The sequence below is a fragment of the Psammomys obesus genome, unplaced genomic scaffold, assembly GCF_907164565.1.
Source record: "Psammomys obesus unplaced genomic scaffold, mPsaObe1.curated_primary_1811, whole genome shotgun sequence".
NCBI classification, from domain to species: Eukaryota; Metazoa; Chordata; class Mammalia; order Rodentia; family Muridae; genus Psammomys; species Psammomys obesus.
In genome coordinates, this window is record NW_026588752.1 from 1,844,826 (window position 1) to 1,860,043 (window position 15,218).

At 42.5% G+C, this 15,218-nt stretch overlaps 1 protein-coding gene across 1 annotated transcript in view; it reads right to left on the reverse strand.

Annotated features, from left to right (window-relative positions):
* The window catches only part of Rbfox1 (RNA binding fox-1 homolog 1), a 2,133,674-nt gene that overhangs the window by 14,841 nt on the left and 2,103,615 nt on the right, over nucleotides 1–15,218 (reverse strand). Inside the window, exons 14-15 of the mRNA XM_055604373.1 lie at nucleotides 12,999–13,131; nucleotides 2,364–2,403 (exon numbers count right to left, since the gene is read on the reverse strand). Of these exons, the coding sequence (XP_055460348.1) occupies nucleotides 2,364–2,403; nucleotides 12,999–13,131 (173 nt within the window). The remainder of the gene's footprint in view (nucleotides 1–2,363; nucleotides 2,404–12,998; nucleotides 13,132–15,218) is intronic.

Below are 15,218 nucleotides of genomic sequence, written 5' to 3' on the forward strand. Positions count from 1 at the left end.
TCGTGATGTGAACAGTTGGAAAATGGTATGGGCAGCTTGAAAAGAGAGCAATTTGCACAACTTAGGCATCAGGCAGTAGAATCTGAAGAATCTCTGATCTTTCCTGCAAGCTTCATACTAATGACTTTAGGAGTTGCCCCACTCAGCACAGGGGACTTGGGTTTCTGGGTTACAGAGGCTTCTAAATGTTCCCTAAGGACACAGGAAGCTTTTCCTCCAGGACTAGTGACTCTCCTAAGTGAACATAAGGAGAGTGACATACCTGTACCCACTCTCTGAGCCTGCTTTGTTCTCTTTGCCCTGCTCTAGGTATTTCTGTCGTAGCCCCTAGTACCCCAGGATACACAGAGTGCAGTGCTAGAATTACTCCACTCCTCTCCTATTCTCTCTGTGTGTGTGTGTGTGTGTGTGTTTGTGTTTGTGTATGTATGTGTGTGTACAAATGCACACATATTGTAGACATGCACATCCATGTGCAGAGGCCAGGGGTTGACATCAGGTATCATTTTTGATCAAATCTCTGCCTCACTTTGTGATGTAGGGTCTCACAGAACCTGGAACTCACCAGTCCACTAGACTAGATGTCCACTAAGTGTTGCAGCTCTGTTTTTGCTACCCCGGCTCCAGGGTTACAGAAATGCACTGCTGAGCCTGGACTTTTGTGTTGGTGCTCAGACTTTTACTCAGTCTCTCATTTTTGCATGGCAATCACTTTATTGACTGACTCACCTCCCCAGCCCTGTTTCCCATTGTTGTGGCAACCTTGCTGCTGCTTAACACTTTCTTCGTGTTAAAAAAGAATCTACAAGGCCAGGAAAAGATCATCCATTTAAAATATTCATGAGAGAGCAGAATTAATGAAGTAGTTTACATATGAGAAACTGAGGCACAGAGAGGTTGGTACCCAATAATTGATGGCTAAATTATAATGTTTTATTTTTAACTAAAAAGTCTCATATTTATTTTTTCTTGAAAAGATGTTAATGCAGGTAGTTTTATTTCTATTGGATTTTATCTCTTAAGTATACACCTCCATCTCCCAACTTTAAGGACATAATAATAAAGCCCTAATTTCACTAATTTTGGGTTCATTTGCATAATCCTCTCTAGGCTACACAGAGGCTATGGCTATGGACTGACTCTTGAATTAATTTTATACCTAAAAGTAGGACCAGGCTCTGCCCATCTCACACTTGAAATGGCATGAACTGAAATTCTGGAGAAAAGGGCACAGGAGGGGCAGCTTAAGTTTTATAACAGTGAGAAGTCAATTGTTCTCAGGATAAATGAAGAACATGTTCATTCATGCTAGTCTAGCAAGAGGGCAAAAATTGTACTAACCTGAAGGTGACAGCAAGTGTCTCAGATGCAATCAGAATGAAACTAAGACCATCACTGATGGAGATTATTACCTTGCTTCAAAACTGTGAGATTCAAAGGGGATAAAATAAAATAACCAGTGTCTCTTATTTTCTAATAAGTAGCATCAGTTTGCAAAGAAATATTATTTGAGTTTTTTTTTTATCTAGTATGAGAAAAACAAGTATGATTCCCTTTACTTACTTGGGGTCATTAATGATACATCTGTGTGTGTGTGTGTGTGTATTTGAAAGACAGAGAGAGAGAGAGAGAGAGAGATTTAGGAATGGACTCCTTTCCTGCCTCCTTCATCTGTTCTAAACTACTGTCATAACAGCAGCGCTGCATGATGATGAGGGACATCTTCCTCAGGAGGCTTTTCATGAAATGGAACAAATCAGCAGATAGTTCTAGACCCACTTGGAGAGATGAAAAGAATAAAAGGTTAGAAGGATTGTCCAACACTCCAGGTCACAAATGTGGTGGTGGCAGAGTTAGATGTTTATTGCTGTGTTCAGAGAAATGAGAGAAATGGAATGTTCCTAGCACTGTCAATAAATAATTTCATTTATAAGGAAAGCATAAAAAACTACCAGCCATGAAAATACCTTTCGGTTCTCTGCAGCTGTTAACTACAGCTGTTGTTCTGAATATCAAACTGAAAACACACAGAGCATACTGAGCACTTTAGAGAGAATGTCACAGTGGGTGGAGTTTTTAATTTGGCACAGAGAAAATAATGAAAAAAAAAAAACCTTTTTAAATGGGTACAGTTGTGTTCGTCTCTTCCAAAGTTGATCAAGTCCAAGTCATTAATTCCCTTCAAAGAGCAAATCACGTGTCCTTTGAGCTCCTGATCAGCAGCCCCTTCACCTTGAACGGCAATTGGAAATTCCCTTTTGACCCAGAAGAGGTGGTTTGTCCCCACTGAGTTTAGAGCAAACTTGTACAAAGAATGACCCCTGGAGCTAAGGAGGACAGCATGCACGTTAATGAATACTTACATAAATGTCTGCACCATAAAATCCATCCTGGTAAACAACACTGTAAAGGTGCACACACAAAGAGAAACATTCGGATTAGTGCAGTTCCCCATGCAGAGGCACCAACCCCGCACGGGCCAGGTTAGTCTGGTCTCATGATCCGAAACACAGGAACTGAGGAGAGTTTCAAATTGATTAAGGAGGTTGGAGACAACAGCTGTCCATCAAAGTGGGAACTTTCGGCTGGGGTTCCATTGTGGCTGGGTTTCATGGTGGACCAGAGTCAGAGTGGTTTTTGCTTAGGCACCAAAATGAGTTTCCCGCTCTCAGAAGGGTGTGCATTGCATGTGTTGGAAAGGCAAAGAGGGCTCATATGTATTTTCATGTGGCCTACACAGACCTGAGTATCTTAATACTATTAACGTTTGGAACCAAACCACAGCTCCCCTCTGTCACCAAATACAAGACACAGCATCTGTGCTTACAAGGGCACATCTGAGGGGCAGAGCACTTTCACAGTGTGCTAAAGATGGGTAGCCTTAGGGGACACTCAAGTAACCCAGATGGGGTCAGATATTTTCTTCTGTAATTATTTCATCCTGTAATGTTGTTACCCATGGCAGTTTTGTGAGACTTTTATTGTCAGTGTAGCAGAAAACCACAAGTGAACATGTGCAGATATGCAGATATGCAAAATATGTGTATTTTTCATCTGCACAAATGTATGGGAGTGCATGTATGTGTTTGTGTGTACCAAGCCCTTATGTAACCATGAATATGTGTGTGGAGAGTTCAGTTGTGTATTCAGATAAATCACACTCAGACTAAGGCAAGGTTCCACTTTCTGAATGAATAAGCACAACTTGGTGAAAGCTCTGTATAGTCCTATAAGTGAGCACCCTCCCCCCCAAAAAAAGCCACTTCAAGGAGGCAGAGAATGGTCTTGTACTTTGCCAAGTCTCTTGGAATATCAAAGCAAAGAAGCTCAATGTTATGTCATCATGGAACTACATTCTATTTCATAAGTATCTGAGTGGGTTTGCACAGGTCACATGCACCCTGGACTCCTTTCCGGCTTCTGCGAGAACTGCAGAGATCCTGAGGGTACAGTGCTGTGCATCTGAACTGTTGTTTTCAGGGGACAATAATCATCAGCAACTTCCCCTAGCATCTTCCCATCAAGTTTCTAGATGCTTCATGATGCTGGCAAAGGACCAGTGAATCCATTGCTGAGTCTAGCCAGGGCCCTAATAGAAGCACAACTTTGATACAAAAGAATTGCATGAGCAGAATGAACACACAGAAAAGCCAAACATCTTAAGCCAAGGGAAAGTGCCTTTCATCACTGAAGCGCACACACTCATACACAGCAGTGACCCCGGCCTGCTGGAGAACATGGTAGTAGGCTTCTTTCCCAGAGCTCTTTCAGAGTTGATTGGCTAACCCCCAAGTACCATTATCCTTAAAGTGCGGCAGGGATTTCACACACTAAGGAGGTTGGTAGGAACGGCTTTCAGCTGTTGTTTGTATTTGATCCTGGCGGGCTACAGTTCACGGGAACACTTGTCAAGCAGCGCTAAACCCTAATCCAAGAAACAGGCAGAGGTTTCTAAGGTCCTGAGCTAGGCTTTGAATTCGCTTTGACATTAGCAACATAAAAATGCACTGTCATGGGGTCAGAAGGCAAGATCGGCTTCTACAAGCAGGCCTTAGAGCAGATCTGAAGAAAAGCAGGCAAGCAACAGATAGTAGCTTAGGGCCCCAAAGCGCAGACCTTGGCTTAGCTACAGCAGATTGTGTCTGTCATGTTTTCATGCCATCATGCCTTTGTTCATGCTACCCCTTGGTTCCCAATATCTTTTCTCCCAGTATCCTCATCCAACAGCAGCCAAATCTCCACTTAAGTGCCCGGCAAGGTGCAGAAACAGATATTTGCATCAAAGTGCAACTTCCCTGGCAAACAGCTCTGCAGTTGGGGCAAAGTTACTAAAGACATCTGAGCTTGACTGACGCTTGGTGAAATGGGAGAAGAGGTGTGCACATATATGCTAACATAGGACTTAGGTAATGCTTTTGAGGTGATGACCAACATGCTTAGCACGGAGGCGATAAACTCAACTGTGACCCCAGAGCTACCTGAAGCTCAGTAACAAACCGTCTCTGTGTACACATCAGCATGTCAGACTCCTGTCTGTCTAGACTGCTAGTTTCCATCTCATGTAAAATACATTTGAGTCTATACTTTGTTTGGCCATAGAAGTGGCATCATAGGATTCCCCTATATTGGATCTCATTTAAGGTGTAATACTCATACCTTTCTTTATGCCCAGAAGAGGTGTAATAGCTATCTCTTCAGAAGATGGCACCCAGACCCTAAAAAGGACTGGAAGACAGAGAATCTTTGGCTTGAGGCCAGAGTAAGCCTCTCAGTGATTCCCTATCTTTCTGTCTTATTACTACTGTTGTTGTTGAGAGTCTGAAATCTGAGATTTGTGTCTGGTTTGCATATTAAGCTGTAATGGTTAGTGACATTGGAGGAAGAGAAGAGATAAGATTGAAAAACAATCCCGAATCCTAACAGTAGACTAAAGGGGTGTGAGTAAATATTAATACTTAAAAAAATGCGTATTCATTTAAATACAGGAAGCCTTGCATTATCCTAAATGTCTATAGGATAGATGAGTTCTGTTTTATTTTGTGAATAAGAGAAAGAAAAGTCAAAGTTAGACCTTGGAGGCTCAGGGGCACATATCACTGAACAGGAGGAAGAGCTATGTGTCATGTCTGAGACTGGGTCCTTTCAGGGAACATGGCTGCTGCTCTATTCCAGAAAGAGCGTTTGTACATAGGCACTGGTATCCTGCCAGGCATTCCCACTTATCTGTATTAAGAGCTTTCAGAAGTCAGGAAAGAACACATTGTGCCATTTACCTTCAGGGAGCCTTTGCTCTGAAAAAGACCCCTGTTGTTGTGGTTTGTAGTCCCCATGGTGATGGAAGGTTATTCTGAGACCTCTGACACTCAAACTTATGAGACATGGAATTGAAGAGAAACTGTGGGCAAGCTCCCTCATTCTCATAAGCACAAGCAAATGGGATGCAAGTATTGGAAGGTTTCCTCTTCCCCAACCACTGTGCTGGGACATCACACATGAGTATCTCCCACCACTGATCTCGAGAAATCTTACAGCCCCCAGAGGGGAAGAAAGTAAAGCCATGGCCATGCATCAAGCTACAGTTGCAGCTACAGAAGGGAGAAACAAAGGCACCCTAAAAGGGCAAATAATGGAAAGAGGCAGTAACAGGGGAGTTCAGAAGGACTAGCGAGCAGGCAAAGGGAATAGCAGGTGCAAGGACCCATGGTTGGAAGGTGTCTGGCTCCTTGGAGGGCCTGGAAGAAGGGCACACTTAGTAGCTTTGGGTCCTAGGGAGTCTTAGGAGATGGTGGCTTTTAGACAAAGAAGTCAAGAATTCCAGCTGTTACCAACCACAACGAGAAGGAATTGTCTCTTGTACCAAGTACATTTCGGAGACACAAGGGAAACAGTGTGTAATCTGCCTCCCTGACATTAGTGACCCTAGGAAGCCATGAGCTGACAGCCATCGTTCTCTCACTGAGAGTAAAGAAAACCAGCTGGAATGGGCTGCCAACATTACAGCAGTGCTGTTTCCCCCAAATGACTAGTCACAGCACAAAGCATCACTGCTGTCTGCAAGTTGACTGCTCTGGGATGGGCCCCATTGAAGCACCTGTGCTTTTCGCCCTCCTTGTGTCCCCTCCACCAACAAGGCCTCCATTCCCCTCCCTAGACACCAAAAAAATTGACTTAAATAATAAATACTCTAGCCCAGGTCTTGTGGTTCCATAGCAGAAGTCTTAATGCCATGGCAGACAGTGCTGGCTGGACTTGAAGGTGCCTGGGACTCACCTGGAGGACTAATTGGAGCACAGATGGCCAGTGCTATGTCCAACCCAGAATCTTGATTCAATAGATCTGGATGGGGTGGCTGGCTAAAGGATTTGCATTTCTTTCAAGAAATGGGTGATATTGCTGCTTGTAGTTCAAGAAGGAAATAAATTATTGTGTTGCTAAGTGACATATTCCAGGTGCTATTTTTAATTAAACATGAGACAAAACGGAAGTACAGACTCTTTGGGGTCTGATATTTTCTCTCCTCACTTCCCATAGTCTCATGTAGCCCTGGCTGGCCTTGAACTCACTATGTATCAGACGTAATCTTGAACTTTTGCTCTCCCTGTTTCTGTTTCCTAAATGCTTGGAAAACAGGTGTGCACCACTTTGCCAGACTTTATAGTGCTAGTGACCAAGTCTAGGGGTCTGTTCATGCTAGGAAAGCATCATGTAAACTGAGTGACATCCCAGCCTCTAAGGTGCTGTTCTTGAGGAGTTGTGGAGAGCAAAAGAGCCCTTGCAGAGTCCTTTGGGCCTTTCCAGAAATGGCTCCACTGCTTTTATAAAGCCTTAGCAAACAGGTGCACTTAAAATATCAGATACACATGTGGGGAAAGAAGATGGGGACCCATGTGGAAGTGCAGCTATACACACAGCAGTTCCCATGTTGCAGAAGGGAGTTGCTGTCATGCACTGAACAGATGTAGTGCTATTTCAATGCAGAAACGGTCTGTCTAGCCATGCAAAGGTAATTGTGTTGCTTGTCAATCACTCTAGGACTGCAATATGCTTTTGCCAGAACATGATGCAAATGCACATCTCATTTTCCTAAGAAAGTAATAGTGGTAGTTAAATATTTGGATGGAGGCAAGCAGGGAATGATTGCACTACACAAATTAGTTTACTTTATAAAAAGAAAAAAGGAGAAAAAAAAGAACAAGGAAGGAACAAAGGCAGAGGATGCCCCAAACTAAGCATATCTGTTTGTGTAACAGAATACATACCAACCACAAATGTATTTTTGTAGGAAAGGCATTTAAAAACACCTCTTCCCTACTAACCCTTCCACCTAGAAAATAAATTACATTTTTGAATAAGCTTAAATGTAACTGTTCAGAGTGGTTATCAGGTGGCTCCATGCACACATTGATATTTGTATAAAACTCTGTATGTGTTTGTATATATACACATTTCTTCAGGAACGGTACATATTTTTAATCAGATTACCAAAAGCATCTGTGGAAGTCCTGCCCTTACTTGAGCCAGTGTGAGTATATGGATGGGCCACACCTTTCTTGGGTCTAGGGGTTAGGTGGCTATCATTCCCATGTGTGGCAGGCTCCTGGGGACTCTTTGGTATCTGGAACAGGCCCCTTGAGGCTCTCTGTCAACATCTTCATGGTGGTGTTGGATATTGGGAGCTGAGTAGTGTGGGTCTCGTGGTTTATTCTTGTATGGGAGAATGTTAAGATGCTTGCTCCTGGGATACTGTCTGAGCTTTATTATGGTGATACAGAGGTACTCTAAAATACTTATCTAAAATACTTAGGGAATTTTAGAAGTTGTATGTACAAGTGTTCTAATAAGTTACTCAAGGATGTGCTGAGTATCTTAATTAAAGGCTGCAGTGGCTAATAGATGGCTAATAGATTATTAATGTGACAAGATCTAGAATCACCTTGAGACAAGCCTCCAGGCACAGCTGTGAGGAACTTTCTAGATTGGGTTAACTGTGGTTTGGGGATCCACTCTGGCTGTGGACAGCAATGGATTTGGGGGCTCAGGCTGAACAGAAAGAGAAGAAGCCAGGAGAGCACAAGAGTGCTCCTCTGCTTCTTGATTGAGGATGTAATGTACGCAGCTGCTGAGGTTTTGCTGCCCTGCTTTCCCTGCTGTGGAGGATTGTACCTACATATAAGAAAGCATTCCCTCCTTTCTTAAGTTGCTTTTGTCTGATAGTTTGTAGGATCGGCAAGGAAAGTAGATGGTATAGATACCACAGAACAAAGACTAAAGGCTCATACACAGAGCTGGGTGTTTAGGCCTACATCTCCTATGATGCTTCCTAAGGCTGTATCACCATGCAACATACATAGCATACACTCCATAAGTATCTACTTAGTAACTCCTTAGTGTGCAATGAAGCAAGGCCTGTGATGATGCTCAAGGAATGGGATTAAAGGCAGTCTCCTATGTGGAATGCTGAGCTCAGTCTAGTGAGTACATATACAATCCCACTTATATTGCCAGCCTGCAATCTCCTTTAAATAACAACTCCCTAATGGAGACTCTCTTATGAATATGACTCATTGGATGATAGGACATTGTGGCTTCCCTTCAAAACTTCAGTTAAGACATGGAAAAATAAGAAAACACTCATCCATTGGACTCTGAGACAGTCCACTAACTGAGACACTATGTTTAGTCTAAGGCATTCATAAGCTTTTGGTGTGTCTCTGTCTATGACTATGTCTTGCTTTGGCAGTGATATGGGGCTTTTGAACTGCAAGGGCTCCCTAGCAAAGAGGTTAAAGTACATATAAAGGCATATATATATATCAGATCAGCCTTGTATCCCCTCAAGAAAAAGGGGGCATTCAAGAAAGGGAAGTATAGGTAACTTACAAAAATGTCAATAATCCCATCAAGCTCAACAAGATTAGCTGCAGTCCAGCAAACAGGTCCTAGCATGGGCCTTACTGAGCCATGACCTTGTACAGCTCTTCCTATTTCATCCTTCATCAATCCTATGGAGCTGGGTGCATGTTTCATTCTCTGTCAAGGAAACTGTATATCTCCTTGTAGCTTTCTAGGGTGGTAAAATACCATGTTTACTATGCATCATTCTCTGACTCTGATTCATTTACTGTTGGCAGCTGATAGTGAGTTACTGGCTGTGTTTAGGGTTTTCTGATTATTCCAAAATCACTTTATTGTCCATCAGCAGAAATATTGCTCTAGGAGTGATTATCATATATTGATATTTCCAGAGACCTTTATTTAGTTATTCCAAAGAAAACAGAATAGGCCCTCGTCATAATCTCTGCAGTTTAACTGCTGGGAGGGGCAGAAAATGGATGCAGATAAGTTTCTTTAATGTGTTTTGGATGCTTATATCAATGTTCTATACATCCAGCATCCAGTGACTATCCCAGGTTCCACAGAGGTAGCCATGAAGATTCAAATGCCACATGTAAATGTCTGAAGGTGGGACTGTGTGCTAGTGTATGTGTTTGTATGTGTTTGCATGTGTTGTTTTTTTTTTTCTATCAGAGATAAAAAAAGAAAAAGAAAAATCCTATATAGACCTAGAATACAGAATACCTTTGGGGCTGGGAATTTTAGTAACATAAACTCACACTGGATAGTGCATGAAAAGTAGGTTGTAGATAGATGCATCTTTTTTTGGTGACAATAAAACTTCTTTAATAAATGTGTTTTGTGAGGAAAGATGGAGATGGATAACTGGGTGGGTACTCACAGGACAAGATCTTAATGTGGCAGTCTGGATAGACATAGCCTTGTCACCATGTCTTTTCTTCTGGGAAGCCTTGTCAAAACACCCATGCTGGGCTAAGGATCCTCCTCTGGTAAATAGCCCCTCCACTTTACCATCTACCATGTGAATTGAAGTCATTAGCCTGTATGCTAGATCCAGACTTCATCCAGAGAAACTCTTAAGAATGTGGTATAGGAAGCACACTAAAGGCCACAAGGTGTGGCTATTGTCGAGTGTGGGGTGCTTGGCTGAAGAGAACTGGAATAAAGATGTCAGTCAAGCCTTGACACCTTCCTCTGAAGGATTTTTGAGACAGCAGCTTTGGGAACCCTCATTTCCTCAACCATCTCCACCTGATATGTCAGGCTCTCAAAACAGACATGCTCTGCACAGCTTTGCTCAGTGCTTGTACTCAGCTCAGAATCGGGAACTTTCTCCTGGGGAAATCTGTGCTCTGAGAGTACCACTGCGTTCCTTTCAAAAGACGGTTTGCCTTCTTTGTAATCTAAGCCAATGAGCCTAGAGGAAACAAAGAGAACTTTCTTCTTAGATTCTGGTTTCATCACTTGCACACAGATGCATTCTAGCTATCTGTAGTCCAGTAAAATTCCTAGGCAGATAACCGAATCTCCAATTTTCACCAGTACTTTGGGTCTTACAGATTTTTTTTGACATCAGCCTTCTGCCTGTGTTGATAATTCTAATTAATGAATTAATTAATTAATCAATGTGTGTGCCATGCTTGAACATGAGTGAGACTGTGTGCTCATGAAGGCAGAGCAGAACCTATGTATTTCATCTTCTATCATTCTCTAACATACTATCTTGAGACAGTGTGTCACTGAACTGAAACTTTGCTCTTTTGTGCTAGTCTGGCTGGTCAGTGAGCTCCCAGGATCTACCTATCTCCAGCCCCCCAGTGCTGGGGTCACAGGCATGCCTAGCCATGCCTAGCTTTTTAACATGGTGTTGGATTCAAATACAGGTTTTCATGCTGGCAAAACAATTGCTCTATCTCAGTGAGTGGAGCTTCTAACATTGACGATTGTATTTTAAACTTCTTATTCCAGAATTTCAGCCATAAGATCTGCCCCAAGCTCAGTTAAACTCAATACTTTCTTCTCGGCACATGCCATTATTTGTGCTCTGCTGTGTGTTCCACGTAGGGAAAAGACATATTCATGGAAGGAGATAAACACTTGCCACCATTACAGCCAATATGGTAAGGAGGACTCCTGGAATATTACATTTTTGTCCCTTCCAAAAGAGTCACAAACATGTTGTGTACCATTTGAAACTGTCTGTTTCTCCCTGGCGAATGTGGCATTAATTAGTTATGCATGGTTATTCCCGGCAAAGAGCACATTCATTATAAGTTAGTAAATTTCAATTTTATAGCAGGTGTGTTATGTTGAGGTTTCTATAAATTGTTCAGGGGAGGATAGGCCATATAATTTTACTTTATTTTTTTTTCCTGTTCAGTACAGTAGTGGGATACTGACTAGGGGTATATATACAGAAAAGCTACAATTACCATGTACTCAGATGATGATTTTTCAGAAAGAATAAAGTGGTATAAATGTGATATTTTGCATTTATGGCTTATGAATCTTTCTTTAGCAAGAACATGAACCCAGATGATTACTTATCCCTTTCTAGTCCCCCTTCTTCCAGTGTCTTTCATAACCCATGTATCAAGTGGGCCTCTACTGTGTGGGTGTTATACAAAATATAGAGACAAAGGTCCTTTATATAATGTGTGGATACATTGGGACATGGTGAGACTATAAAGCCAGTGTCCTTATTTTGGTCCTTATTTTCTTATCATTCATAATTTCTCTTGTTGTTTTGACCCACTCAGAAGCCTTACACAGACTCACAGTAATGACTTACACAAAAACACCTGATGTCAGTGATCCTGTTCCTTTTCTTGCCTTTATACTCCCATTTTGATGATTTTACCTAACCTCATTCCTGCATATTCTCCAGCCTTTTTCGTAGTCTTTGTTTTTTGTTTTTGTTTTTGTTTTTGTTCATGCACTTCAGCTCAGCTCTTTTGGAGTGGGTGAGACATGAATAAATAATAGCAAGAGTATTTCCCTTTGTCACCAGTATAAGGAGTGAGCAGGGGTAATTCAGATTTCCTAAAAGATTTATATGCAACAAAGCTTTTAAGAAAATGCATTTAACCCTTTTCATATGGTCCTGAGCATAGGCATATTCTTTCTATCAGAAAGCTAGTCACTGGCCTGGAAACGTTTATACCAGATTCTCCTGAGCATAGCTGACTCTTCTATGCTGCAGATATAAGCACAATTCATACTTTTAGCCAGGCAATGCTTTGCCCTGAGGGTGAGGCTACTCTAAGGATCACAGAATGTTTAAGTAGTTTCTGGAGTCTGTCCATTAGATATCATCACCCATGTCCATCCTGTTGTAACAATCAAAAATATCCTAGACCTGGTCCTAATGTAGGGCCAGTGCCTTAGAAGCAGCTGGCTCTCTGTGCCTAGAGAATGCCCTTCCAATATTCCCTAATAGAAGAGTGGAAGAAGAGTCATTTCACAGTGGTTTCCTTTTAGCCAGTCTCCCCCACTTCCATCCTTTCTTCCCTTTTATTCCTAGAACATTAGTTGTCAGTAACAGCATCCAATTACAGAAAGCCTCAGTTGATAGTCAAAAAGAGAAAGAACAAGATGAGTCACTTTGGAAAACGCAAGTAAAAGACAAATTAACTGTAATTTCATTCCTGTCTAGAATGTTGTGTTTGACTCAACACGTTAATTTTCTCAGGCAAAAGTTCACACACATGAGAGTGCCAAATGTCTGCAAGGAGGGAAACAAGATCACCCCAGTGATTTTTACCTATGGGAAACCTCATGTCCCCTTTGCATTCAAGGGGTAAATATAGTCCAACCTCCTTAATAACCAGATGCTTGCAGTCATCAGAAATACATGTTTGGCTGTAACCATTTCTCTGTTCTCCAGCATTCAGTCTCAAGGAGAATTTACATAACAACATGTGACACGTAGGATGCTTAAAGGCACCAACCGTGACCAGACAAATTACACTCATTTTTCAGTACTCTTTGCAAGGTGCTTTGCAGCAGGCTCATATTAGGCTGCATGCTGGGGTGGTTCTGGTGGGGTGGTCAAGACCATCATGCGCTCGCAAACACTCCGTGCCTCTGGGGAGGGAGGGCAGGTGCAGGGAGCCCCCCTCCCGGGAGGGCGCAGCACTTACCCGCCATAGGCCGGGATCGGGGGTGGGGGCGCTGCAGCCCTGAAGGTGTTGTACACCGTGCGGCCACGGCCCCTCAGGTGAGTCCCTCGGTATGCTGCTGCAGCAGTGGCGGCTGGGTAGGGGAAGCCAGGCACTGGGAAAGAGGAGAGAGCAGAACACCATGAGATGTGCATGTAGCCTGGTGGGATGGCACATCCTCCCCTCTGTTCACAAGATCAAGCAGAAGTGCTTCAAGCCTGGAAAGCAACCTGGTGAGACAGTGTGGGTATGACGGAGCTTCTGTCCATGAGAATAAATGAAGTAACAGACATTTACAGAGAATTCCCAATTACAGGAGAAAAGCTCCCCATGTAAACTTATATTATAGAAAAGTAAATCTGAATAGTTATACAGTGCCTCAACCATTGTTTCTGTATATATATACATACATACACACACACACACACACATATATATATATATGTATATGCACACGTGTGTGTGTGTGTGTGTGTGTGTGTTTATGCATATATCTAGGTATATGTCTGGGAAACCTCACAGCCTTTCTGGAAACAGGTTTTCTATACTTGCTTTTGGAGATATACTATACATGTATACATGTGTACAGATGCTCCTGTGTCTGTGCATGTAAATATTCACAAACACACACACACACACACACACACACACATATCTATACATAGGCATGTATACTATTTATTTATATTCTACATGCCTTTTATGTCCATACCTGGCCAGTCACAAATTTAATTTTCTTGCAGGAAAATGATTGTGAATGGAATGCAGGGCTTTTTTTTTTTTTTTTTTTTTTTTTTTTTTGAGCAAGTGTTCTACTGAGCAGCATCTCTGGTCTTTGCCAGGAACTTTTAATTGAGACCTTAGTGCAGGCATGTACTCTGAGTATGGATATAGCTTTGTGCCCTCAACAGTCCACCAACATCCCACAGGCCCTTGTACATCCATGTACACATGCCTGTACCTGTAGACAGGTAAGGAGGGGCACCTGGCTTCCTTTGTCTGGGGAGAAAGGGTCAGGAGTGGTGAGGAGTCAGGAAAGGAATTACAGCTGGCTGTTTCTTCAGTATTGGGTCCCCTCAAGGCAGACCCTTCCACCCACACATGCAGATATGAACTCCTCAGGAAGATCTAAGCATTCATCAGAAATGATTCTGTTTCTAGCTTCTGGTCTCTTGCTGAGCCTCATAGTGTTCTACCTGTGCTGACTCCCCAGTTCACGTAAAAGGCTCTGTACCCCAAACCTTATCCCATATAGACACTGGGTTTCCTGAAAAATATAAGTGAAAATCCACTATCTATAAAAGCTTCAGTCAGGTCCCAGAAACCAGAAATGAGGGGCACAATAGGAACTCTGGAACACACACCCAAATTCCCTTTTCCTGGCTTCTGCTGGACTTCTGACAGATGAGAGCTTTCTCACTCACACCATGCTAAACCTATTCTCCACTTTTTATTCACCACATTAAAAGGGGCCTAAGCTTCTTCCCACTGTCACCTCCAGGAGCAGCAGAATCCTGCCCCAGGCGTCTTATCATATCATCATATTCAAAAGTCTCAGCTGTGAACCCAGGTAGGAATTGTGGAAGGAGGGCAAAAAACAAGAAAGAAAATTAGAGGTGTACCTGAACCTCTAGGAAGCACCTGCTTTCTTGGAGGTGGGGTGGCCACACAGGGACCCTGGAGGCCTTAGAGCAAAGCCCTCCATCTGTGCACAGAGTGGGTTTGTACCTATGTTGTGGAGAAGCCATAGATGTTTACAATTTTGTATGAATTATTAGCAGGGATAATTTTCTTGAAGAGAAGAACAACTTCCAGAGACTATCTGGAATTTGGTACATGCTCTAGAAGGCATAGCAGAGTCGTTTATGATACTTTTCTTTACAGTGGGAGTAAAATGCTAAGATCATAAAACACAGGCCTACTGACTTTATTTCTATCTGAAGTTTATTTTGAACTGTGTTATGATTATGATTAAGACAAATATGTGGGTTTATAGAGCTCTCATGCCAGTCCCTAGCACCCAAGCTTCCTGGATTGTGTTTTAACCAATATGGCAGATATAGAGGCTCATGTCTTATGGGAAAAGGCAGGAAATCGTGAGCTCATCCAAGCCTTTGGAGATGTAGCAAGACAAGTCCTAGTCTTTAGGACTAGGGAGACAATGGATAGGGATGGTTCCATCCCGATTCTATTTTGCTATGA